General features: G+C 52.2%; 1 protein-coding gene across 1 annotated transcript in view; it reads right to left on the minus strand.

The window, feature by feature from the left end:
• Positions 1-17072, minus strand: part of TIAM2 (TIAM Rac1 associated GEF 2) — a 150391-nt gene extending 133319 nt beyond the window's left edge. The window contains exons 1-3 of the mRNA XM_045294337.1: positions 16968-17072; positions 13549-14727; positions 6061-6499 (exon numbers count right to left, since the gene is read on the minus strand). Of these exons, the coding sequence (XP_045150272.1) occupies positions 6061-6499; positions 13549-14721 (1612 nt within the window). The 5' untranslated portion in view covers positions 14722-14727; positions 16968-17072. The remainder of the gene's footprint in view (positions 1-6060; positions 6500-13548; positions 14728-16967) is intronic.
• Between the last annotated feature and the right edge of the window lie 10247 nt (positions 17073-27319).

The following is a 27319-nucleotide window of genomic DNA, read 5'->3' on the forward strand; positions in this document are numbered from 1 at the left end:
CCACAAGCAAACCCATTCCCATCAGGTCCATACCTAGGCATGGTCACCCAGCATGGTGTTTGCAGAAGTGTCAATATATACACGTGTGTGTGGTTCCCAAAACCATTTTATTGAGAACTAATACAGACATATCATTCCGTGGTTCAATCACATCAAGCAATATTGTACAATTGCTACCACAATCAGTTTCAAAACATTATCTTCCTTCTTGAACGCCTTGATACCAGAGCCCTCTAACCACCCCGTCCCTAAACTCCCCAGGAACCCTTATTCTACTTCCTGTCCCAAGGCGCTGTGGGTAGGTTTGAACCGCTAGCCAGGTGATTTGCAGTCCAATGCTAACAGACAGTGCCATTGGGGCCCCTGCTAGAGGTGGTTAACTTGCTGCCATCAAGCCGATTCCAAGCCATAGCCACCATATGGGGAAAAGTAGAACTGCCCCTGTGGATTTCTGAGGCTGTAAATCTTTACTAAAACAGAAAGCCTTCTTTCTCCCTTGGAGTGGCTGATGGGTTTGAACTGCTGATCTTGTGGTTAGAAGCCCAATTCCTACTCCACTACACCAGCAGGGCTCCTTGTGAAGGAGGGATGTGGTAGTTACATAATCTGCTGTGAATTTGAGACTTAAGAGTGAAGAGGTGGAGGTTAGCCTGTCAATCAGGTCGCAGCCTGATGACCTCAGTGGGAGGCACTAAGGAGATAGAGAGAGGCGGGACACACACTCACTCCCTGTGAAGCATCACTGACGCTGAGCCTGATGCAGCTACGCTGACACAGCCTGGGAACTGGAGGAGCCAAGTGGAGACCCATGCCAGCACTGAGATCCTTCCACCGACACTGGCACTTACAAAACTTTCTACACACTGGCCTGTGATCTTCCTGCATTTGGCTTTATTTCATGGCTGCATGAATCTAAAGAGGAATTTACGGACTAGTATTGGACATATGAGCTAATATTGGACGTATGGACTTGATCTGGGCAGGGATGTTTTCTTATTATTCAATTGCTCTTGTATATAAAGCTCTTTCTTATACACATATGAGTGTCCGTGAATTTGTTCCTCTAGTCTACCCAGACTAACACAAGGGAGTATTTGTAAAAACTATTTCCATAACAACACTCCAACTGAACCCAAACTCAGTGTCAATTCTGACTCAAAAGTGACCCTATAGGACAGGGTAGAACTGCTCCTGTCCGGTCCTGAGACTGCCACTCATTACAGAAATAGAGAGCCTCCTCTTTTTTCCGAAGAGCAGCTGGTGGCTTCGAACCGCTCACTTTTGCAGTTAGCAGTGCAATGCGTAACCACTAAGCCACCAAGGCTCCCAGACATTCCAAACCAAACTCACTGCCTTTGAGTCAAGTCTGACTCATAGTGATCCTACGGGACAGTGTAGAACTGCCCCTGTGGGTTTCCAGGGCTGTAGTTCTTTACGGGAGTAGAAAGCTTCATCTTTGTCCCACAGAGGGGTTGGTGGTTTCAAACTGGGCACCTTGGGGTTAGCAGCCTTACTCGTAACCACTACGTCGTCAGAGCTCCTCTCCCATACGCTACCAAGCACTTTCGGATGTTTGCCTGCTTCCTTACAGAGCCCTGGTGGCATAGCAGTAATGCGTTGGGCTGCTACTCATAAAGTCAGCAGCTCAAAATGACCAGCCAGCTGGAGGGAGAAAGATGAGGCTTTCTACTCCCATCCATAGAGTTGCAGTCTTGGTAACTCGTAGGGGCAGTTCTACCCTGTCCTGCAGGGTCACTCTGAGTGGCAAGGGACCCAGTGGCAATGAGTTTGTTTTTGTTCACCTGCTCCCATTAAGCTGTACCGCTGCAGTGGGCGTGCTGAGCCCACCAGCTTCCCAGCGGCCCTGGCTGGAACCGTTACATCCAATAGTGATGAGCATGAGGGAGATGCCAAGATGTATCTAAACCCCAACACTCCATCCACAGTGGCCCAGAGCTCTCGGGGACCCCTCACACCAGGAAGGACGGGGAACAGCCACCCTCCCAACGTGTTATTGTTGACCATAAAGCACAGGAAAACCATTCCCCAGCTGTTACAGCTGAGGTAGCCCAAGGGGGCTCTGTATCTCTACTGAGGGGGCTTGGAAGCAGAGGGGCTGCACCAACATCCAGAGAGTTGCCCCTGTCCCCCTAAAGTAGCCAGTGGGCTGCAGTCCCCACCCCTGCCTGCTCCTCCAGCCAGGACCAGGGGTGGAGCGGAGACCCAAGAAGCAGCAGACCAAACCTCTGTGGGAGTGTACGGGGGCAGAGGACGCTCCTGCAGCAAAGTCTCTGGGAGGAGACCTTCAGTCTTCTCCCTGCTTCTCCTTTCCCGACACCGCACTCCACCCCCACCTCGGATGACACCCCCAGCTCCCACCCCAGCATTTCAGGTGACACTCCCCTCCCAGCTCCCACCCCAGTCCCTCGGATGACATCTCTCCCCACTCCCACTCCCACCCACCACCTCCACCACCTCGGGTGACACCCCCCCCCCCCACTGGTTCTCCTGGGATTGGACTTGAACCAAAAGAAAGAAGGCAAGTTGGATCTGAATTCGTGATGAAAACAAACCAGATCCAAAACACAGACGTGGCCACCCCTGCTTCCCCTGTGACTGACTACCAGGGTGCAGAGCTGACGGTCATCATAGGGCGCTAGGGCCTTCAGGCAGGCATCACTTCAGCTCCATGATCCTTCTACAAAACCGCCGCTCACTCTCACCCCCGCTCCTACGTTCTCCAAGCAGCATATTCCTAGACCCTCATGCAACTGACCCTCCACACGAGTGTCCCAATTTCACAGGCCCCCTGTGGCCCTGCATCCCCCCATCACCACCCGATGTGGCCACACCCCATGGCCACCACCCCTGTAGGGAGGTACACTGGGGCTTCCAGAGCCATAAAAGAGTCGCAGGGCAACTTCCCAAAGCCTCGGTTTCGACAGAAGGTGTTGAAGATAAAGATGGACATGACATACGTTCTGAAGTCGAGAGCATCTATTCGACATCCCGCACAAGCAGGAGGCCACTGCCGACCGAGACCCTTGGAAAGTCCAGACGCTCACCCTGCAAGGGGGCCTGTTCAGCCTCTTCTCTGTTCGTAGACACTACGAGAATCATTTCCTCCTGTACATCCAACTCTCCTGCAGCCTCGTCCCCAGAGGAGAGATGCAGCCAACTCAACTATCGCCTCCTCTGAAGGAGGAGCGCTATCTCCATTGGTACAGCCCCACACCCGCTCTTTTAAATCACTGGACTTTGGAACTCCGTAGGAAGGCGCCCGCAAAGCAAACTTCCAAGTCTTTTCATCTGTCATGCTTCGGAGTCACGGCACCCCCATCCTGTATTTGGGCAGTGGCCGTAGCTTATATTTTTATTTTTACCTTTTCACTGTGGTAAAAGCATGACCGACTCGTTGCCAGACTCAATAACTGTTCCATGCAGCCATCACACCTGGATCCTGGTGCAGATTTTCCTAGGCCCACGCACAGAAGCTCAGGGTCCCCTAGGCGGTAAGTCAGTGGGGTGTCGAACCGAACAGCACACCCACTTACGATGCCTTCAAATTCTTTTCTTGCTAGTTCCACCCCATCGTACTGACCTTCCACATCTCTTGTTGCTCACGGTAAGAGCCTGTCTCCACAGGACACAAACCTTGGAAGATCATCCGTTGTCGCCCCTGACTCCCAGGGTGTAGACCCAGAGTTGGGGGACGAACCCACTGCCATCCTGTTGATGCCAACCCAGAGCGGCTCCATAGGACAGAAGTGCCCCTGTGACTTGCCAAGACTGCTTAGGAGAGCAGAGAGCCCCATCTTTCTCCCCAGGAGCGGGCTGGTAGTTTGGAACTGCCGACCTCGTGGATAACAGCCTACCGATAAGTGCGATGGCCCCAGGGCCCCCTGCTATCCGAGTCAGGCTGGGTTCTTGGGGTTTCCCCCACCCTGCAGCTCGCTGGAGGAAGGTATTCCTTGGGGATTAAAAGACCTGAGATGGTACAACTTTGCCACAAGAGTTTATGGTCATCACAAATGTCGTCTAATAAGCGTGGGGGTCCTCTGTTTTCCTCTCCAGATAATAAAACTAGCGGGTGCGAGCTGAGCAGCGCAGACACGTCCCGTGCACTGCTTGTCTCCAGCTCCCGAGGGCTGGCTTGTGAAGCCCACCTGAGCAGCACGCAGAGGTTGGGCAACGCTGCCTGGGGAAGGAAGCTGCTCTGCCTGTGACAGCGGCACAGATCGGCACGGTGTGATGCAGAGCCTGCGCCACCCCACGCCCCACAGGTGCTCGGTTCCTGCAAATCTGTCCACCCACATACATAGCGGCCCTTCCGATTCCTATGCAGCTAGACTTGGGAATGGATGTTTCCAACTTCAAAAGAAAAAATATCTTAAAAGTATATTTGTGCGCACTTCTTTTGTTTACATACAAAATAAAACACAACCTCCACATTTGTTAGTGATGACACCAATTAGAATTTCTGAGTTCATGAAAACTCAAAAACCCAACTCAGAGAAACGCTATGGGACAGGGTAGAACTGCCCCCTGTGGGATTCTGAGGCTGCACATCTCCAGGGAGCAGAAAGACTCATCTTCCTCACTCTGAGGATCTGGTGGGTTTGACCTGTTGACCTTATGGTTAGCTGCCCAACATGCAACCCACTACACCACCAGGTTCCTTGAGTTCATAATGGCTGAGATTAAAACCATTGCCGCGAGCTGATACTAACTCACAGCGACCCTAAAGGATGGAGCAGGTTTCAAGGCTGCTACATCTTGACAGAAGCAGACTGCCGTAGCTTCCTCCCAAGGGTGGGTTTGAACCGCTGACCTTGAGCAACCGAGCATTAACCACTGCCTCTAGGGCTCCTAACAATTCTTTAAAATAAATTGTTGTAATCCATCTTGTTGAGCGTCTTCTTCTGTTTGTGCTGACCCTCTACTTTACCAAGCATGATGTCCTTCTCCGGGGACTGATCTCTCTGGACCACATGTCCACTGGTAGGTTAGACAAAGCCTCACCTTGGCTGACTGGTTAAGGTCAATCATCACTTACTAAAATTAATTATATGCCTTACCTAGATATAAATGCCCAGTAGAAATATTATCAGTATTCCAGGAAAGAATTTGTGATAAAACATGCTATAAGGAATCTACCTATCCTGGATTTTATTTCTGTATATGAAATCCAGGCTACGTAGGGCCACCATGGTAACCAGACTGATAATTACCTAAGGGCATGGCAGGGAAGCTGGGGGGCAGGGGCTGGGGAGCTAACAACAGTGAGTGGGAGAAGAAAATTATCTGAAATTGTGGTGATGATTACACAAATTTCCTTTTTACTTTAAGAGTTTTAATGGCAAAAGGTCACATATCAGATAATTTAATCATTCTGCCACATTTGGAAGAGTTGTGCAGTCATTCCCACCATCAGTTTTGGATAATTTTCTCTCATCTTCATTGGTGTTCACTCATTTCCTCCCACCGCCCCCCACCACACCTGTACCCAGAGACTGTCTCTATACAGCTTCCTATTCTGTATTCCGTGTACAGAAAAGTGTCCAAATCAAAATACAATCAAACAAAATCACACTAAGCCAAAAAAACAAAAACAAAAACAAGCCAACAACGGTGACTGGATAAGTCATAGAAGCGTTTCTTAACGTGACTGCTCAATAAAACCATACGCTATGTGAAGTATGTGCCAATGAAACATGCTGTCAGAGTGGAGCCCTGGTGGCACGGCGGTTAGGTGCTCAGCTGCCAACCAAAGGGTGGGCAGTTTGAATCCCCCAGCAGTTCCACGGAAGAAAGAGGTGCTGGCAACTTCCACAAAGATTACAGCCTCAGAAACCTCATGCCCTGAAAGGTCACTTTGGGTCAGGGTTAGCTTAATGGCAATGGGTTTGTTTTGGCTTGTTTGTTTAGGGCATAAGAGTCTTTCCCAAATCCCTTCCCGGTAACTGGGATGGGTGCAGCTTGGTCAGCGCCTTCCAGACAAGCATTGAGCCCAATGGGCTGTTTCGCAAGGGGCTCTCAGTGAGCCCACAGGCCGCTTACCCTTGAGCGTCACCCAGTACTGCCTCCACTTCCTCCGCACCACCAGCTCCAGCTTCCTCTCCTTCTGCAGAGTGACCAGGGGCTTGAAGAACAGCCACCCCGCTTTGCGCACCACGCCCTGCTCCTTCTCAAACAGGAGGTCCAGCTGCTCCAGGGAGCTGAGGGACTCGCTGCTGGACTCGGCCGTCTCTGTGGACGTCTCCCCGTTCTCCGTGTGAGTCCGGCTCATTTCCAGCTCCCGCATGAAGTTCTCGTAAATGTTCTGCCTCAGGGGGTCGCTGCCGATGGCGCTGGTGGACTCGCTCCTCTGGGGCAGGATCTGCGACGAGCCCCCTGACCACAGGAAAGCGGACATGCGGCAGGGCCCCTGCGTGTCCACAGTGTTCAGTCCATCGGCGCGGCTGTCGAAGTAGTCGCTGCCCTCCTTGGACCGGGGCTCCTGTGGGCAAAACAAACCAACACTGATCAGAAGCCACCTGGACCCTAACCCTGCCCTGCTGCCTCCACAGCGCCTACGTTCCCAGTACCGATGCTGCGGGGCCAGGTGCTGCCAACGGTCCAAACCAGGAGGAATTTCAGGAATCGTTTTATCCAACCCAGTTTTCCCATCAGAATCAATGGTTGAGGGGCAAACAGAACGGCATGGAACATTCTAATTCATGCTGAGCAGGTTTCGGCAAAGCCTCCTGGTGAAAATAAGCCCGTGGGATAGCCTAGCCCACAACTGCCATGGGGAGGATACAGCAGCCTCCCTGGTGTAAATGGTTGTCACAAGTTGAGGGCCTATTCAAAGGCCACCAGCAACCACAAGGAGCTTATGCTGAACAAGGAGAAATGAACTCGTTTCTTCAAAATCGGTGAGATAGTGAAGGATTATTGCGCCAACCTGGCAGATAAACACATATGGGGTTAATTGAAGGGCGGAGAGATAAATGGCTCGGTGAGCCTTGCCTTTCAAGTTCTCGGGTCTCTTGCTCTCTGATGGTCGGACCAGGGTGCAGCTGCCTTAACCAGTGCCCTGCTTCAGCTGGCAAGGCTCGCTGCCTGTGAGACATCCCTGAGGAGAAGCCACATGGACCTACCCAGATGCTGCCCTGGGTCCTGGAGCAGCCGTTTAGCGATCCCTGCCAGCGCTGAGAGGATTACACGTTCACTGATTGAGCTTTTCTCCTGCAGTTGGCATCACTGCGTGTATTTTGTGAGATTGAGGAGGGCTTTGTATATCGGTGTCGGACATATGGATTAATGTTGGACTTATGGGTTTGGACGTCACTGGGTTCGGATGCTTTCTTAACGTACACTTACCCTTTCTATAAAACTCCCTCTTATACATGTGAGTTTCTGTAGATTTGTTTCCCTAGTTTACCCAAACTAACATAAATAGGCTGTTGAAAATGTCGAGAATTCTATTTCTTCATAACTGTGAATTGGCATGTCCTGCAGAAACACCGGGTTCTGGGGGTCTGTTTTCATGCAGGTTGTTTGTTTTTGATTTTGACTTGCTCTAGACATATCCCTCACCGAATTCTGAACCCTAAACCTATCCCCATCCTTAACACTAACCCTAACATTTTCTCAAACCTTAAATATAACCCTAACACTGACCTTCACCCTCACTATAAACTGAGACCTAATAGAAGCCATAATCCTAGTCCTAGCCCTCAATTTAGACCCCTAGTCCTACCCATACTCCTAAACCTAGCCCTAGCCCTAATCCTAGCCCTAGCCTTGGCCTAAACAGAACTCTAACCCTAACACCCTAAATCCTAGGCGTAACCCTAAGCCTAGTCTCTTGTCTATTCTTTAAATGAATTTTTTGTTGTGAGTCAGGTGGAGGGATTTCCATTTCAGGGATCATTTTTAACTCAATTAGTCCATCACTGGCTCTAGGAGCTTGCGGTGGAAAGCTGGGATTGGCACCCTCACTTCCCCTCACCCTGGTGAATACGGTAAATGCCTCTTCCACCCCTGGTAGGTATGATACAGACTAGCCTGCTGCCCATGTCGAGAGGAGGGGCTCACTAACACTGCGGTTCCCAGTGCAGACACTAAAGCCACACACCTCCGAGCCCCCAGTCCTGGGCAGTAACTGCAGCTTTGCTTCATAATCACTGTGCTGTCGTTCACTCCCTCCTGTCCTCTGATTTGAAAGCCGATCTTATTCTAGGCACTACAGATGCCCGGGACGGGACGCTGCTTACTGCTAACCATTACCAGTCACAGAGTCAGACACGGGCCCCTTTCAGGGAAGCTCATCTTTTTCAATGAATGGTGCCCCTTTCAGGACAAAACGCACCCCATGCTGACACGGGGGATCATGCGAAGAGGGGGAAACCCGGAAGGGCCTGGTCCAGAGTCCAGATTAGAAGCTTAAGTCCTTCAAGAACACTAAATCAGTCTTCATCCGGGCCACGTGTTGATAAATAACAGAGCAGAAACGAGAGGTACACAACAGGACTTGATCCTCCTAAAGACATTCACACAAAGGGAACACACTTAAGGGGGGTGGGTGCCGCCAAGGTGGGGGTTGGGGGGTGGGGTAAGGAGGGAAGATAAAGCCACGGGTCAGACTGTGGATCTGAGTCGTGGAAGATGGTGGTGGGTGTGATAGAAGACAGTGGTCCACAAGGAGAGAAGAGAAATCAAGGAGTGGGGGAAGGGTAAATTACTGGGGCTTTTGATGAGCCGTTTCAACTGTTGGATACGAAGTTGATGATCCGAAATGTTAAGCCCCACCTAATTTACAATAACATTTTAAAGAAAGGGGGGGGCGCAGTTGATGATCCGAAATGTTAAGCCCCACCTAATTTACAATAACATTTTAAAGAAAGGGGGGGGGGGGCAAGGGCTAAGAGGGCAAAATTCACTGACCTGACCTTGCAAACATGCCCCTTCAGGGACAGTCACCCAGTTGGGATTGTTAAGCACACTGCAGAGTGTCACATGCCCCAGGGCTACTGGGCAGGACACAGGACTCTCTTGTCCACTGGCACACACATGACAGACAGGGAAGCTGAGTCAGGGAACACCAATCCAAGGAGGCCTTATCTTGAATGGTGGACTCTGAGAAAGGTTTTGGGGGGTGTATTTGGTTTTTAGCATTGTCATCTGGAAATGAAGCGGCAGTGACTCGCTGTGTTTTCAACCACCAGGCAACCGAAGATTGCTGCCAAGTGCCCAGGGGCGACACACCAGGGCACCCCAACACAGCAATCACTAATGAAAATATTATTCCCCACTTGTGTTTACACTGCGTCCCCCGAGTGATATTTATTTATATGCTGGAGCTTATGCAACAAACTAAGCCTAGCTCCTGAGCTACTGTGAGTCACTGAAACAGGAAACTTCCCAAATAGCTTAAGAGGGTGTGTGTGTTTCTACAAAAACTCCACCAGGGTGAAATGAGCATGATTTCAGCTCTTACCAAGACTCTCTGACTCACAGGCCCAAACACACTGGGGTCACCCCTAACACCAGCAATCATCACAACGGACCATTTCTAAAAAAGCCACATGAGGTCAGAGAAGGGCACAGAAGCGCCCAAATGAGAGCTGACCCCTGGTGCTGCTGTGGTGAGGTGTCATCGAGTCAGTCTCGGCCCATAGTGACCATATGAACCAGGACAAAACACCACACAGCCCTGCGCCATCCTCCCAATTGTTCCAATGCTTGAGCCCCTTGACCTACACACAACCCCCCAAAAAAGATAAAGAGCGAGAAAGCCTCACTGCTACCAAGTCCATTTTAATTCATGGCGACCCCGCAGGGCAGGGAATAACTGCCCCTGTGGGCTTCCAAGATGGGCACTCTTCATGGGAGTAAAGAACCCCATTTGCCAAACAGCGGTGCTAACTTTTAAACATTCGGCCCGACACCAAGGCAAGACTTTTCCTCCTTAACAAATGAGCAAGAGTGGCCTTCTAGCACTGAATCTTAGACGCAGCCAGACACTTCCCAGACTCTGATGAAGTTCTACCGCTTCCTAGAAACAGGGAATTCTGGTAGCCAGGGACTACTTTTTAGGGTCTTTTCATAGGCTGGCGTGAAACCGGGGCCGCGTCATCGACATGCACCAAGAGTGAGCTCTCCCTCGGCACGAGTTAGATGGTCATGAGCAGTGGCTAACGGGACTTGACCGCTAAAGACACGTTGCTGACCATTCCCCAGGCTCCAGGGGGAGACCCTAACTCACACCGTGTCATTCCGCACACTCGGGGTTTCCTCTGACACAGAGCAGGGCCACTGCTGCCGAGGGTGTCCTCTCCAGAGCACCTTCCAAGAGCCGTGTGGGTGCACACTCACTGGGGCGACATGTTCAGGGTGTCGGAGCTCTCCACCCAAGAGCCCTGGTGGGGTCATTGTTAAGTGCTTGGCTGCTAACTGAAAGGGCAGCAGTTCAAAGCCGGCAGCAGTGCCCTGGGGGAAAGATGAGGAGTCTGTTTGCCCCCAGATGACATACACCCTTGGAAACCTTATCAGGCAGGTCAGCTCGGCCCAATAAGATCCTAATGAATAAAAACCACTGGACGGCAAGGAAGATGCCTTCTATCTGTTCAAAGAGCCCTGGCATGTTGGGCTGCCAACCACAGGCTAGCAGTTCAAATCCACCAGCCACTCCTTGGAAGATGAGACTTTCTACTCCTGTAAACAGTTACAGTCTCAGAAACCCACAGGGTCAGTTCTACCCTGCCTCAAGGTCGCTATGAGTAGGTATCAACTCGATGGCAGTGAGTTCTATATCTGTTCTGGCCTTTAGGGCCACCCACCAAGTATTGCCAGTCCTCCTCTAGACACAAGGGGAGAAAGCACTTGACCAACCCTCCTCCCTTGAAGGTGAGCAAGGCCACATGCCTGGCTTTGGCCGATACCGGTGAGCAGAAGGACGGGGGTCACTTCTAAGTGGAAGCGTAAAAAGCCCACACACGTGTTCTTTTCCCCTCTGCCACCCAAACCAAAAATCAAACCCATGGCCGTCAAGTGGACTGCGACTCACAGTGAGACACCCACCTCCACAGACTCCATTCCGACTACAGAGACCCTACGCGATAAGACAGAGCTGCCCCCTGTGAATTTCCGATTCTTCACAGGAACAGAAAGTCCTGCTCTTTCTCCCAAGGGGGCGCTGGTGGTTTCAAACTACGGACCCTGTGGCTGGCCACCCAGCATGGAACCACTATTCCTTCAGAGGGTGTACAAGGCTGTAAGATCTTTCCTGACTTGACACAATGGCAGCAGCCATGGGCTCAGGCACAGGGAGGACCGAGGATGGGGCAGGGCCGTGCAGTGTTTTGTTCTGTAGTGCGCTGGGTCGCTATGCCACTAAGAAGAGCAGCAGCCAATCTTTACAGGAGCAGACAGCCTCATCTTCCTCCCTCAGGGCGGCTGGTGGATTTGAATCACAGGTCTTGCGGTGAGCAGTCTAACAACCCTCACCCCACAGCCCCACCAGGGGCTTCCTTCTCTGCACCCCCCAAGGTTTTCAATGTTCCCAAGGGTAGCTGTTCCAGCAGTCTGGGGTCCCAGAGCGAGCGCAAGGCAGAAGAGCTGACTAATGATAAAGACGTAGTGCAAGTGAGAAATCACTTCTGTTCATCCACGCTCAGCCAGAGGAGGACTTTCTGTTGCTTCACCATGACCTTGTCTGTCCTGATGGATACAACTGAGAACTTAACCAGGAAGGGCCTAGACCTCTTACTTCTCACCTCAGCTCAAGTCAGTACAAGGAGTTCTCCGGCATCAGACAGATAACCTCTCCATCACCTGCTCTCTGTAGCTTTTCTGAACAGCGTGGTCGTCCTTCTCCGTTGAGTATGGTGTTTCACTGACTACTCAGGAACTGTTTGGAGCCCCTCTAAAGAGGGAGCGGCTCTCATCGATGAAACACACAACTTTCCTCTAGTTCCTAAAGGCTCCCCCACCCCCACTATCATGATCCCAATTCTACCTTACAAGTCTGGCTAGACCAGAGGATGGACACTGGTACAGATAGGAACTGGAAACACAGGGAATCCAGGACAGATGATCCTTCAGGACCAGTGCTGAGAGGGCAATACTAGGAGGGTGAAGGGAGGGTAGGGTAGAAAGGGGGAACCGATGACAAGGATCTACATATAACCTCCTCCCTGGGGGATGGACAACAGAAAAGTGGGTGAAGGGAGATGTCGGACAGTATAAAACATGACAAAATAATAATAATTTATAAATTATCAAGGGTTTATGGGGAGGGGGAAGCAGGGAGGGAGGGAATAAAAATGAGGAGCTGATTCCAAGGGCCCAAATGGAAAGCAAATGTTTTGAGAATGATGGGGGCAACAAATGTACAAATGTGCTTGATGCAATAGATGTATATATGTATGTATTGCGATAAGAGTTGTATGAGCCCACAATAAATTGATTTAAATTTTAAAAAAATAAAAAGGAATGACTCTCCTTATACCATGGTTCTAAAAACTCAAAACAAAATGACCCTCCATTGTAGGATGACTTCTGGAGCCCTGAGGGCACACGTGTGTGTGTGTGTGTGTGTGTGTGTGTGTGTGTGTGTGTCCCAGAGTATGTATTTGGTGCCTACATTAACAGCAGCTCTGTGCCACCACGCACTGAATTCATTTTTAAGGCCCTAAGCCCCATCCTCACCTTCAGTCCTGAGAGGCAGATGCAGGTTTGGCCAAAGGAGGCGGCACAGCGCTGGCCATGGTTCCATCTCAGTGCGGAGGTTACCGAGTGTGAGACCAGGAGCAAAACCAGCAAGCCGCTTCCCTGGGCCACTTCTTACCACAAAAAGGTTGACCGTCTGAATGATCCTGATGCAATCAATTCAGAGGGGTTTCCAACCAGGCACAGCCTCGGGAAATCTACCATAACCACCAAACCCATGTCCATCAAGCGGGTCACGCCCCAGAGCAAGACTGCAGGGCAGAGCATAAGTGCCCCACAGGGTCTCCAAGGAGCTCTCAGGCTCAGCAGTGAACACACTCGGCTGCCAACTGGAAGGCAGGCAGCTGGGACCCACCAGCGGCGACGGTGGCTTCAACAATGGGCTCGAGCACAGGAACGATGGGGAGGCTGGCGCCAGCCCTGGCACTGTTCTGTTCCATTGTGCACAGGGTTGCTGTGTGTCCAAACAGACTCCGCGACACTTCACAATGGCTCCACCCTACCATCAGACCGCACTCACCGCCGCCAAGGGGTTAGGTTCTGGGGAAGCAGTGCGGAAGCCAGGGTTCCCCTGGTGGTGTAGTGGGTTACACCTTTGGCTGCTAACCACAAGGTCAGCGGTTAGAATCCATGAGCTGCTCCTTGGGAAACATGATACTTCCTGCTCCTGTAAGAATCTACAGCCTTGGAAACAGCTGGCCTCCATCCTACCTGGTCATGAGGAGACCCCAATCAACTTGCCGGAGACCCCAATCAACTTGCCAGCCCTGGGCTGGGTGCCCAGGGACGATAGCCAACCCTCTTCCCTCTTACACGCTAACGTGCACCCACCTGCAGCTTCCTTTTCTTGCGCGAGAGGCTCCCAGTCCAGTCGCTGAAGCGCCGCATGCGGGATTTCAGGGTGTCCTTCTTGGACGTGTCCTCTGTTAAGGCTTTGGACTTGCGGCAGGGCAGTGTGAAGGAGCTGTACTGGCAGGGGCTGGCATGCTCCACGCGGGACGGCACGTTCATGTCGGATGCAAAGGCGCTGCGGGTGCTGAGGCTGGCGTGGGGGGCGATGCACTCCTCTGAGAGGCCCCGCAGGGCCACGGGGTCCCGGTACAGGTCTCGCAGCGAGGACAGGGACGCACTTTGGCTGAATGGCTTTTTGGCATCACTTGCTGGGAAGCCGGGGTGCAGGTTGGGGTCTGGGGTGTCGGGGCCCTGGAAGGCACCCTCTGCCTCACTCATGTCCCCGATGATGCCCCAGGGAGAGTCATACCAGGACGACTCGGAGCTCAGCGAGCTGCCTTTGCTGGACCGCAGGCACGAGTCCGTGGTTGAGAGGCAGGGCTCGGCTGGGGGATCCTCGGGGCTTCCTGGGGACAAGGGCACGTGGGGGGCACCCGACCCGGTGGTGGGTGAGTAGCGCAGCAGCTGCACTGGCTCCCCGGTGTCCTGCGCAGGCACTCTGCCCTGGTGGGCACCATTGTGGAACTCAACTCTAAGACACCCGTCCAGCTTTCCCAGGGTTTTGATCAGTACCTTGGGGCTCTTCCGATCTTCACCAGGTGGGGTGGCAGCCTCGATCTCCCGCTTCCCGTAGCAGGTGAGGAGGTGACCATTGCAGTCTCGAGAGGCCAGGGGCTTCTCCGCAGGCTGGTGGCCAATGCAGTGGAAGCCACTGTCGGCCGGGAAGGCCACTGGGTCGCCCTGGGAGTCCTTCCCTGCAGTGTTGGCCCAGTGCTTGGCGTAGCCCAGGCCGTTGGGCACTTTGCAGGTGGGGGCACCAAGTCTGGAGGCATAAGGCTGGTTGGTCTTGAAGTGAGAGAGGCAGCTGCGGGCCAGGGACCTGGACTTGTAGCTGGCGCCGCTGCCTCCGGGGGCCCACCCATGCAGCAACTTCTCGTCTTTGGCGTGGAGGCTGCGGATCTTCAGCGAGCAGGGCTTCTGCTTAGCACCAGGAACAGGATTGCTGTGGTTTTTAGAGCCCTGGAGGGTGTACTGGCTCTCGGAGTTCCCCATCGTTACCTAAAATAAGAAGGGAGACAGCAGTCAGGCATTCCGTGATGACCCAAGGACTCACCGCCGGCTGGTCCATTCTGACTCAGAGCAAGCCTAGGTACCGGGCAGGGTAGACACTGCCCCTGTGAGTTTCTGAGACTGTAACTGTTAACCAAAGCAGGAAGCCCGTCTTTCTCCCGAGCAGCTGGCTGGTGGCTTCAAACTGCTCATATTGTGGTTAGAACCACCACGCCCACCATCAGGGCTACTAGGCCGTGACAACAGGACTTTCTGAAAACGAATGTCGTTCACCCTTTGCGAAGGAAGTGACTTCTTACGGGCAGGGCACACAGGCTCGCCTGGACGTGGTTCTCCTAGCTGCGAAGCCCGACCACTGGCCTCTCAGACAACCCCACACCCTCCCTGGGTTTTTATTTTTAGCACGTGGATTGTTGCAAGGTTCGAACTGAGAAAGCGAATCGGAACAGAATCGGTTGAAGGTCCAGACTCACGTACACCTTGGTGGTGTGAGGGCTTGAATGAGGGGTTCTGAAAGAGGAAAACCCGAGGAGAAACTAGCCTTACCCCATCCGCCTGCACACACTGAGTTCCCAAGGATTTAAAACGAAAAGACATCGCCAGTGGCTGCCGGCACTCGGCTCCTGCTCCTGGCAAACCCGTCCACGTCGTGGGAGGCCTGTCACCACAGCGTCTGCAATGCTGGCTTCTCGGCAGGAGGACTCCTGGCCTCTGGGTGACCTCGAACTGCCAACCTTCTGGCCTGTGTGGGCTGCCAACCACAAGGTCGGCAGTTCGAAGCCTCCAGCTGCTCCTTGGGAGAACGACAGGCCCTGCGCCCCCATAAAGAGGTACAGTCCCAGGCTCCCCCAGGGCCAGTTCTCCCCTGTCCTACGGAGTCGCTGTGAGTCGGCATCACTTCGGTGCCAGAGAGTTTGGCTTTGGGTTTGGGTGGGACTCTTTCCAGCAACCAGAGAGATACAGTTACCATGACGACCAAAGAGAAAGGAAGCGTCTTGCTCGTGTATAACGCCTCGAGACCCTATCAGGATGCTAGATGAGGAACAAAGGGGGTCGCCTCCCCAATGCCTGCAGAGGGTCCCAATGCAGGCACTGGAAAGAGATCAGGCACACTAACTGGACACCTATTCAGGCACACTAACTGGACACCTATGGGAAGATCCAAACTGAGCATGTGCAGACTACGTCCCCTAAGCACAGGAGAAACCTAAGCCTTAATCCACCTAGGCCCCTGACATCACGCAGGTGTGCTTAAAAGCAGCCAGTAAGATCAGCCAGTGCCCTCAACCACGGCCCCTGCCCCAGACAGTGGGGCAGGAGGGAATAAGAGCAGGCTGCCGGAACGTCAAGCTCTCTTTACTCTGCTCCTGTTCAGCTGCAGGCAGAGTGGGGTGCGTCAACGCCTGCAGGCCCTCTGGGGCGCCCCCCTACCTCCTCCTGGCCTCCAGGGATCCCCCAACTCCACACGTGTGGATTTCACCCTCCCCATTTCTGTATTCTCTCCACGTGGTGTTGAGACTGTAATACCTGAAACTCTCCCTTTCCTTTATTAAAGTCACTCAGATTACAAAACTTGCTTCTGCTGCATGAATTCTTCCAGCATGCGAAGCAAAGAACGGAGGTAAACCCAGTCCAGAAACCTAACCACCCAGCAGACACGGGCTGGGGGGTCCTCAAAAGCGAGGCTGCGAGGGAGAACGCCGCCTTCTTCGTGAGCCAATCGTCTCGGGCTTTGCTGAACCCTTCAAGGGTCCCTCAGTTGAGACCACGAGGAGCAGGAACAACACTCAAGCCGGCTTGTTAGACGGCAGAGACCCAAGGAAACAGCATTAGATCCTTTCCTCTCTTTGGATGCCCCAACTCAGTGAGCCTCTCTACGAAGCCACGCTCAAAGTGAGGTTCAGTTCAAATTCCACCCTCTGTTGTTTTTTTTCCCCCCTTTCCTTTTTATTCTAACGACTCTCTCACTAGCTTAAACAAGCGTGAGAGAGAGGATGATTTCAATTAGTCCCTGAATAAATTTAGCAAGTTTTACTTTTGTTTTAGGCTTTGTTTTGAATGCCAAGGAGCATCCAGCCACGATAGTCAAGCAGATCCGACTTCCCTGTGGTGACGGTTCTGAAGGTTTTCAACCCCAAGTCACTGGGCTGAATCATGAAACCTGTGGTCTGGCTGTTAAGGAGCCACGGCACCCGGCTGAAGGCACAGCCCGCCTCAGCTGGGTTTACCTCGGGGACGGTCTGCTCTGAGGGAGGTCAGTGGTCAGCAGCCTTCACATGGTCTGCAAGGTGAGGCAGCACCCCCAGAACCCACGTAGGAACGGGGTCCATGAACCGAATGCTCCTGGAAAACAGAAATGGGAGAACATTCCGTCCATCAGTCGGGGTTTCACATCCGGCTCCCTGCAAGTTTAACACACAGAAAACAAAGGTTCTCTGGAAACCACTGGAAGAGGCAAGGGTTCCCAGAGCAAAGCGCTGCCCATGACACGTCTGATTCGGCAGTGTGGCAGGTGCACCAGAGGCCAGAATGCCCTGCCTGGCCCTGACAAAAGCCATCATTCTCTCAAAACACAGGGAACCTGGCCCCACAGCTGCAGCGGGCGGCCGGCCTAGCTTTGTCTTGGGCTGAGTTGGTGAAAGTGCTGTAGTGAGTCACAGCCGGCCCGTCACCACCAGCAGGAAGTCAACGATGGTCTCTCCCTGGGACGTCATCCTTGATGGGGCAAGATGGACAGAATGGCCGAATCGTCCTCTTTGGCGCTGAGGCTGGCCTCACCCCAGGGGCTCAGGACTGTTCCCATGCACACGGGCATGGTGTGACGCAGAGGTGAAAGGTTCCTCTCTGTCCTGTCCATCCTTCACGATGGGGGCTGGCGACGGCATTCCAGAGCACCAACAGCCACAGCACCTGCCATAGCCCCCCAACACAGGCAGATAGCAGCACACCCCCACACAAGGGCCAAGAAACCACAGCCCTGGGAGGCTCCTAAGCCACCAACAGCAACAAATCTCACAGCCATGAAGTCGATACTGACCTATAGCGACCCTAAAGGGCAGAGCAGAACTGCCCCTGTGGGTTTCTGAGGCTGCAAATCGTTACAGAGGCAGAAAGCCTCATCTTTCCCCCTCGGAGCCGCTGGTGGATTCAAACCGCTGACCTTGCTGTCAGCAGCCCAACGTGTGTCCCACCCCACCACCCACTCCGCTCCCACTGAGGCACTCCTAGCAGGTTAAACGCTCCCTTGCCCTTCCCACTTCTGAAACTAATACGTTACATTTTCACTTCATGTTCCATCTTAAAAGCAAATGAAAACATAGCCCAAGGCCCTGTTCTCCACTAGACTCAGTCCACCCGGGGCCTGACCCATCGGAAGCCGTCCGTGCACGAAGCAGGTCACTCTATGAAATGAGACAGGCACAGGGGGGAAAGACCGGCAGCACGGAGGAACGTGTTTCGATGACTGAGATGACGTAGCACCAGACCAGCAGGAAAGAGGAGATGTTAGAGGTGAGCTTCCAACCCCAGAGCGCGGCTTATCAGTTCCATCAGGAAGAAAGCCGCCTTCCACTACAGCAGGAAGAAAGGCATGTACTGACAGGAAGGCTTAACTCCTGAGGGAAAATAAGGAGCCGGCCACTGAACAGATGTTGATCAGCCAGGATTCGGCTAAAGTTTTTATCTTGTCAGGTGTGAGAGCAGAAGAGCCAACCTCTCTGAACCCCTTCGGCCTACAATCCTTCACAAGGGGAGGCCTCAGCATTCAAGTGAAACCCTTTTTTTTTTAAACCTGATAGAAAGAGCTGAAAATATTCAAACCCTAGACTCCTCTGAGAGCTTTGAAGAAAAAAAGGAGGAGGAGGAGGAGGAGGAGGAGGGGGAGGAGGGCGTATTAGCTAGATTCACCTGCACTAAGGAGGGGTCATGCCCATGAAGTCAATCTGTATCCGTGATAGGGGGCTACAAGTGTGGCCATTAGCAACGATGCACTGTGTGCTGTGGACACACTATTACTGAGACCACTACCTTGAGGAAGGCCCTCGGGGAGCTGGATTGACACCTGGCAGCAACAGCGGGCTCAAGCACTGGTGCAGGACCGGATGGCACTGTGTTGAATTGCGCATCAGGTCGCTATGGGTTGGAACCAACTCCCTCGCACCTCACAACAAAAGCAAAAACTAACTGTTGCTGTCACTGCCCTGGGATGCTTCGGAAACAAAAAGCCAACAGGCAGCCTTACTGCCGTCGAGCCATTTGTAACTCAGAGTAACCCAACCTTCAAAGAACCAAACTCGCTGCCATCAGGTTGATTCTGACGCACAACGACCCCTAGGACGGAGCGCGACTGCCTCCGTTGGTTTCCAGGCTGCAAACCTTTCTCCCAGGGGTCGGCTGGTGGGTCTGAACCACTGACCTTTCAGTTAGCAGCAGTTGGTGCTTTAAACCCTGTGCCACCTGGGACCCTTGAGTTGCATCTATAATTTCTTAAAGTACTGTATTTATTGCCTAATTGTACCTCCATTTCTTGAGTTTTAAAAAATGAATGACAATCCCACTAATCTATTTTTTTTTTTAACGACCCCAACCATAGCAGTGCGCCGGGTGGCTTTTAAAGTGAAAATCACAAACACGAAGAGAAGGTATGTTTCTTTCCTTCTGTTTGTAAGCAATTACCAGACCAGGAATGTCCGCTCTCTGGAGGAATTCCACAAGTATGTCATCCACGTCCCCGCAGCCACGCTGGCCTGCTGGCCCAGAGAAAACCGCCCTTTAGGAGAACACTCTCAGGCTGTACTTTCTCCGTCTGTCTTCTGCCTGGGCTTGAGCAGACGCGGCAGAATGCCGAGGGCTCTGGCTTGCAGGTGGTGTGGTGCTGAGAGCAAAGTAAACCAGACCCTCACCTGGGCTGTGTCCTGGGGGCAGCCCCAAGCGCCAGCTGTCCAGAGAGGGCCACCCCAGGCACAAGTGGGAACCTCCGGGTGGCAGATGGTGCCGTGCGGCCAGCCTGCAAAGGAGCCACGGGCCGCAGCACAGAGGCGGACTGGCAGGTGGACAGGGCGGTTCAGAAACGCTGAGAGAGAGGAGACAAAGGCCCAGCAGGGCAGGAGGATTAGAGGCCTGGAGAGAAGAATGGGAAGCGGCAGGATGTCTGGAGGGGCGATTCCAACAGCCTCAGACAACGAAAAACTGAAGTCTGCAGACATCAGACCCCTAGGCGGATTTCAAACTCCAAAGTCGGCAAACCCAAAACTGTTTGCTGACTCATTGCACACTTACTGCCCTCTCCCTGCCTGTGCAAATCCCAGCCATGGACAGAGCATGACCAGGGTAGGGATGGGACCTGAGAACCAGGACCCAACCTGGGATTGGTCCGTTCATAGCCTGGAGACACAGGCAGGTCAAGCAGCCCACATCTGATCAAAGCGCATGATCAAGGCATTTTATCGCACAATGCCTTGTTCGGCCACTCAGTCCAGTCCCACCTGCTCTGTCAGGCGTTTTCCTCCCCTTGGTAAATAAACTTGCTTTCTGCTCGCCATGTGTGGTCCATGAGCCCATTCTCCTGTGCTCAAGACCAAGAGCCCCTGGACACATCAGACAAATTTCAACAGTACCAACGGGGTCTTCCCATTAGAATTAAAAAAAAATCATTTTATTAGGGGCTCACACAACTCTTATCACAATCCATACATACATCAATTATATAAAGCACATTTGTACATTCGTTACCCTCATCATTCTCAAAACATTTGCTCTCCACTTAAGCCCCTGGCATCAGCTCCTCATTTTTATTCCCTTTTTCATGAACCCTTGATAATTTATAAATTATTATTTTGTCATATCTTACGCTGTCTGACGTTTCCCTTCACCCACTTTTCTGTTGTCCGTCCTCCAGGGAGATTATATGTAGGTCCCTGTAATCGGTTCCCCGTTTCTACTCCACCTTCCCTGCACCCTCCCAATATCGCCACTCTCAGCACTGGTCCTGACGGGATCATCCGTCCTGGATTCCCTGTGTTTCCAGTTCCTGTCTGTACCAGTGTACATCCTCTGGTCTAGCCGGATTTTTAAGGTAGAATTGGGATCATGACAGTGGGGGGGGGGGTAGCATTTAGGAACTAGAGGACAGTTGTATGTTTCATCGTTGCTACACTGCACCCTGACTGGCTTGTCTCCTCCCTGTGACCCTTCTGTAAGGGGATGTCCAGTTGCCTACAGATGGGCTTTGGGTCCCCACTCTGCACTCCCCCTCATTCACAATGACATGATTTTTTGTTCTTTGATGTCTGATACCTGATCCCTTCAACACCTCATGATCACACAGGCTGGTGTGCTTCCCCACAGAGAAGTTTATACTGAAACAAGCCCCTCATCCTTGTCCAAAACAAACTCTTCAGAGGGAGCGGGGAAGAACTTGGCAAGAAAGGACTGATCATCATTCACCAGACCATTACTTGTGTGCTTCCCTTTATGAGGGGGAAGAGGGCGGGGAGAGCTACACACAGGGAACACGTTCCAGAATCCTGGTATGGTCTGCACCAGTGAACCTGAGATTCTGTGCTGGGCTGCTAACCGCAAGGTCAGCAGTTCGAAACCACCCAGGAGAAAGCTGAGGCTTTCTACTTGTGTAAAGAGTTACGCTCTCAGAAACCCACAAGGGCAGTTCTACCCTGCCCTCGAATGAATCCGAATTGACTCGATGGCGATGAGTGTGGTTTGTTAGTGTGTTGTTTCATTACTTAAACAGCACGTGAGGCATGGGACACATGATTGACACAATCTGAATCTCACTTTCGCCATTGACAACTAGAAGATAATACACGCCCGACCGACCTCTGAGATTAGGAGCCCTGCTGGCAAAGTGGGTTACACGCTGGGTTGCAACCCGCAGAGTCGGCTGTTCTGTACCACCCGCGACAGGCTCAGAACCCACAGAGGCAGGTCTAGTCTGTGCCACAGTCTAGTCATTATGAGCCAACAGTGACTCGGTGCCAGTGAGTTTGTTTCGTCTCTCATTGAGTGTCAAGGGTGACAAATATACATCAAGCCACCTCACTAAAACAAAACTGTGAGGTGCCGCCAAGGACTCCACGCTCGTATTGATTTTTAATTAAGAATCAAGGTTGTGTACTGACATCGGATCTGTTCTTCCCGACCGTTTGCTGAGTGAGGTTGTCTGTAAGTGTGTACATACGGAGAGAAGCAGGAGCACGCCATATTCATGTCCCTGGTCCCACAGGGGTATAAGGAGCGTTCCGGTCCCCATGGAAGGACAGGACATTGAAGAAGTATGGGGAGATGTGATCTGACTGTTTCTCATTAGCTCTTCATGCAATGTCTGTCTTTATACTGGGGTGGTAGGAGAAGGGGGTCCAGGTGCTCACCCATGGCTGGGGTGCTGCTGGCAGGCAGGCAGGAAGGGAGGGCGGGAAGAAAGCCTGCCAGGGAGGTTGGAAGCTTCAATGGGAGAAGGAGCTGGGTGTGGCTCTGGGAGACGGAGTGGAGACTACGCAGAACCAGCAGAGGGGGAGCCAAGGGTTTGGCTGCCAGTATCCGTTGGGCTGCTAACTACAAGGTGAGCAGTTCCAAACCACCAGCCGCAGAAGAAAGAGGAGGCTCTCTACTCCCGCAAACTCACAGAAACAGGTCTACCCTGTCCTAACGGGTCGCTGTGAGTCGGCATCGACTAGATGGCAGTGAGTTTTGAGTTTTCTGCCGGCCCGCTGGTGATGAACCTGCAGGCCGCTCTTCTGTATGTAAGACACTACTCATACAACGCCCGACTCCCGTAATGTAGCCCATCACACTGTCGCCACGAGTTTCTGCCGTTGGAAACGTGTATGTTTCACTAGTCACATCTGCCCGTGTGGCTGATGTTCATGAATTCCCTCAAATTAGTCCGGCATATTTAAGAAAAGGGGAAAAAAAGGCAAAAATCTACTGCCATTGAGTAGGTTCCAAATGCAAATAATGGCGCTGCCATGCAAACCCTGCCTTATTTGAAACTGTGAGAAAAGCAGTGCTCATGGGTAACTGGCACAGCCGTAAAGCTGTAGGTCTCAACAGGGGCACAATTTTGACCCAAGGGGAGTCATGGGGTGACATCTGAGACATTTTGGTTGTCACACTTAAAAGACTGCTACTGGCAGGAACACTGAGATGCTGCTCAAAGCCCTACAATCCAGGGACGGGGCCTCCCGACGAATGAGCTGGTCCCCAGGACAATGACACGAGGCGGAAGAGCCCGCCTTAAACGTTTCTTGCCAGGCAGGCAAAAAACTGTGAAACTGCACTGTCCAAAGTGCCTGAAACACTCACAAAAGAGCCTTCAACGCTATCAAGTGCCAAACTAATAAGCTCTGTCACTATTCTGGGGACTCGTGTCTCTCGCTTAAGCCAATGATCGACACACTCCGAAGACGTGAATTATGCTCGAAGACTTGAAGGGGCTCCTTTCTATTCGTGAGAAGCTCTCCCTCCCATTTGTCCAAGGAGGCAGCTGAAAGGAAGAGCATCTGGTCTCCAGAGTAATCCTGCCGATACAGAGGAATCCCTGCAAACAGAGTGGGCAGAAAGCAACAGCTGTTAGGGGTCTCTAAGGCCATGTACCAATGTGCCAGCCCCACTGGCTCCAGTTCCATTCAAGGAGTCTCCTTCCGAAGGCCCATTAGCAGCTGAATGAAGCAGGCTGCAGCAGGGAATGCCCATACATCAGGGTCTCCTGGCCTTCAGGGGTGGCTGACCATCCATAGGAGTGGAGAGTAATCAATTCCACAAGGACAAACGCCCAACTTTCCTTTCTTTCTTTATTGTGCAGCTCCCCACCATAGTCAGCCAGTTCATGGCAGGGAGGTTGTTACCTTTCACACCTGACTTATAAGAAAATTCTGGCACCTGCAGCATTGCTTTTAGAAAGGATTGTCACCCGGTGTGTCGTGAGCCATTGTTGTCATGAAATCCATTTAAGGGATGGACACAGGACCCTTTTTTAATAGAAGCTCAGCTGGGTAGAACAGAATAAGATAGAGCCTAAGGATCGGAGTAGGAAGGACAAAAAATATTTTATGAAACCAAATGCCTATGTGTTTGCCTGTGTACCTGGTAGTGACGTTAAATTATTTCTGATTACTTGTCAGGAGAAGCTTGGAAAACATTAGCTTTGAAGACCAAGGTGCGCCTGACCCAAGCCCTGGACTTTTCGATCATGTCTTGTGCGTGTGGAAGTTGGCTAGTGAATGAGGAAGACCCCAGAATTGCTGCATCTGGTTTACAGGGCTGGTGAAGAATATTGAAAGTGCTGTGGACTGCAAGAAGAACAAATACATGTCTTCAAAGAGGCACCGCCAGAATGCGTGTCGGAAACTAGGCTGGTGAGGCTTCTGCTCGCATAATTTGGACATGCTACCAGGGGCTGTCAGTCTTTAGAAAAGAACAGCATGCTTGGCATGGCAGGGGGCCAGCGGAAGAGAGAAAGGCCCTCAGAAGAGAGGCTGACACTGTGGCTGCAACAACAAGGTTAAAACAGACAATTGTGAGGTTGGCACAAGCTCAGGATGTGTTTCTTTCCATTGTGTACAGGGTTGCTATGAGTCGGGACCAACTGACAGCACCTCAGACCACATCAAACTTCAAGCGGCAGTGGAGTCTGAATGGCACAGAAGTTCTACTAGCACCAAAAGACAAAGTCTTGCTGTTGTTGTTGTTGTCCGTAGCCATCAAGTCCGCTCCAACCCATAGCGACCTCGGGTCGACACCGTCCTCACACTTGTTCCTACACTGGAGCCCACTGTTGTAGCCACGGTGTCAATCCATGAAGGTTCTTCCTCTTTGCCACTGCCCCTCTGCTTCACCAAACACGATGTCCTTCCCCAGGGACTGTCTCTCCTGGCACCATGTCCAGAGTATGTACGACGATGTCTCGCTACTAAGGAGCACGCTGGCTCTATTTCTTCCAAGACACATTTGTCCGTGGCCAACAGTACTTTCCGAGTCTTCGCCCGCACACCCTAGAGGCACATAAAGCATCTGGAAAATCACTGTCCAAGGAACATTTCTCATCAGCTACTGATAGGAAAGGCGAGTAAGACCAGGACACAGCATCACCAATGGGCCGTTCTGGACGCCGTGGACCGGGTCATGGGTGCTCATGCGCTGCATTCTACACTTAACGGAAGCTTTCACTGCAAGTTCCAATCTTCCCCCAGAAAAGTTCAGGGCCATGCCTATGAATCAATTATCCAAAGAACCAGGCCTGGAAGGATGTAAGGTCCTTGCAGATGAAGACAGCGAAGAAGGGCCTTCCGGGGAACAGAAGGCCGGCCAGCGTGGGCGTTCATGACCACGGGCTGGACCTGCAACAACCGAATCACCAGTGAATGAAACGGAGAAGGATCAGGAGCGGCTGAAAGGGGACAAGACCTGAGCACAAGGCACAGCCCAAGACGAGAAGGGTGTGGGCGATGCTACAGTGAGGCAGGGAGGCTGTGTGAGACCAGGGCACACCTGTGCCATCCCCTCTTCTGCTCTGACCCCACCTTGCTGCCCACGAAAGCAGCCTTGAAATGGGATCCTTCCCCTTGGGACCCTTTGGAATGTCCTGTGGCAGGATCTGTCCACTCAAAGGTCAGGGTGGGAGGCAGCACCGGTAAAGAAGGGAGGTGGTTCCATGTGTTGACAGAAGTGTGGCGCGTCAGGGTGAGATCAAAGAAGTCCACTCCAACCGAAATGCAGGTCCAAACGCCTCCATTTGGAACAACGGCCTGCTCGGCTATGAAATCAGAAGTGGATAATGTGGCCCTTACTGAACAGCCTGATCAGAGATTCTACACAAGCATCCTCATCAAACAGGAGGAAATAATTCTCCAATTCTCATGACAGCTCAACTCTCCGGAGTCCTGGTGCGCCCCCAAAACTGCCGCCCTGAGGAAATCTTTAAGCCTGAAACCCAAACCCACAGAGTGCTCCAAAGGCATCTTTAAACCATACAGCCTTGAGATTGGCAAGACCACAGTATTTTCCTGGGTCACTGTGCCCTTTGAAAGAATTAGCTGTTGTTGTGAGGTGCCCTCCCTTCTAACTCAGAGTGACCTAAAGCAACACCACGTGGCCCTGGGCCGGCTTCCCCATTGCTCCTCTGTCTGAGCCCATTGTTACAGCCCCTGTGTCAACCCATCTAGTGGACGGCTTTCCTCTTTCTCCCTGACCCACAATGCCCTTTTCCAGGGACTGGTCTCTCCTGACAACATGTCCAAAGTACGTGAAACAAAGTCTCGCCATCCTTGCCTCGAAGGAGCATTCTGGTTGTATTTCTTCCAAGACAGAGCCGTTTGTTCTTTTAGCAGTCCATGGTACTTTCAATATGCCAGCATCACAGCCACACACAAGCCCCCACTGAACGCCACACTGACAAGACGAGGGGTTCAAAGAACCACCTCCATGAGATCGAACTGCCAACAGCAACTCAGAGGGCCGGATGAGAAACAAGAGCTCTGTGGGTTTATGTCGATGTTGGTGAAATGCGTCAGAAGACAATCGCAAGAACGACAGTGCGCTGAAGACTGGAGCCACCCGAGAGTAAGGTTTTCTGTGCCAACAAGGCTCCCATGGGCACATGCGGGTGGAGGTGAGCCTGTCAATCAGGTGGCAGCTTGACTGGAGGGCAAGGCCGGGCTCCTTCTCTCTCTTTCTCTCTCCCTGGAGGGGGACCCCACTCTCTCTTTCTGCTTTCGCCTTCCTGTCGACACACCACGTGGAGTCACGCGAGACCTGCGAGAGCCCTGGGGAAGCTTCCACCACCACTAGATCCACAAGACCTCACACCCACCGGCCTGCGCTCTTCCTGCGTTTTGCACCATTGCGGGTGCTGCATGAGCCTGACGAGGGAGTGATGGACTAGTATCAGACTCATGGGCTCATATCAGACTTATGCACTTGATCTGAACTGGGCTGGGATGTTTTTTAAATAGACCATGACTCTTTGGGGTTTTTTTCAATCATTTTATTGGGAGTGCCTATAAAATTCCATACATCAATACAATTACTCTGTTATATAAAGCCCTTTCTCAAACATATATGTGTGTCTCTGGGTTTGTTTCTCTAGTCAACCCGGCCTAACACATCACGCCGCTGAACGGCACACGGGGAAAAATTCTTGAACTCGTATGTGTTTTGCTGTGTTCATCCTCGTGAAAAAGAGGAAGAAAAAGAATTCTACTCAACGGTGCCCTGTGTATGATGTGAAAGAACTTTCTATACACTGGCATCATCCTGGCACAGTCAGAGGGGCCAGAGTGATGTCAAATATGATCCCCTCCGCAGAGGACTTCAGGAGCTTGTGCAAGTGTGTGGGGGAGAGTTTAGAGACATGAAACCAGCCCAGAATCAGCAAGACAGAATAGCAGCATGAGTTTAGCAGGGAAGTGGTGAGACCAGCAACCCCACAAATATCACTGGTATGCTCCTGGAATGTCCGTGTATGACACGGCCCAGCCCCAGCGGAGCCATCACACAACCGGACACGACTGCAGAGACTGAAAGGGGCAAAGCCACAAGTTTGATCGGGAAGGTCTGCATTTTCAGG

This window comes from Echinops telfairi, unplaced genomic scaffold (assembly GCF_000313985.2).
Source record: "Echinops telfairi isolate 266 unplaced genomic scaffold, ASM31398v2 ScPeMD7_3533;HRSCAF=4204_0, whole genome shotgun sequence".
In the NCBI taxonomy this organism is placed as follows: Eukaryota; Metazoa; Chordata; class Mammalia; order Afrosoricida; family Tenrecidae; genus Echinops; species Echinops telfairi.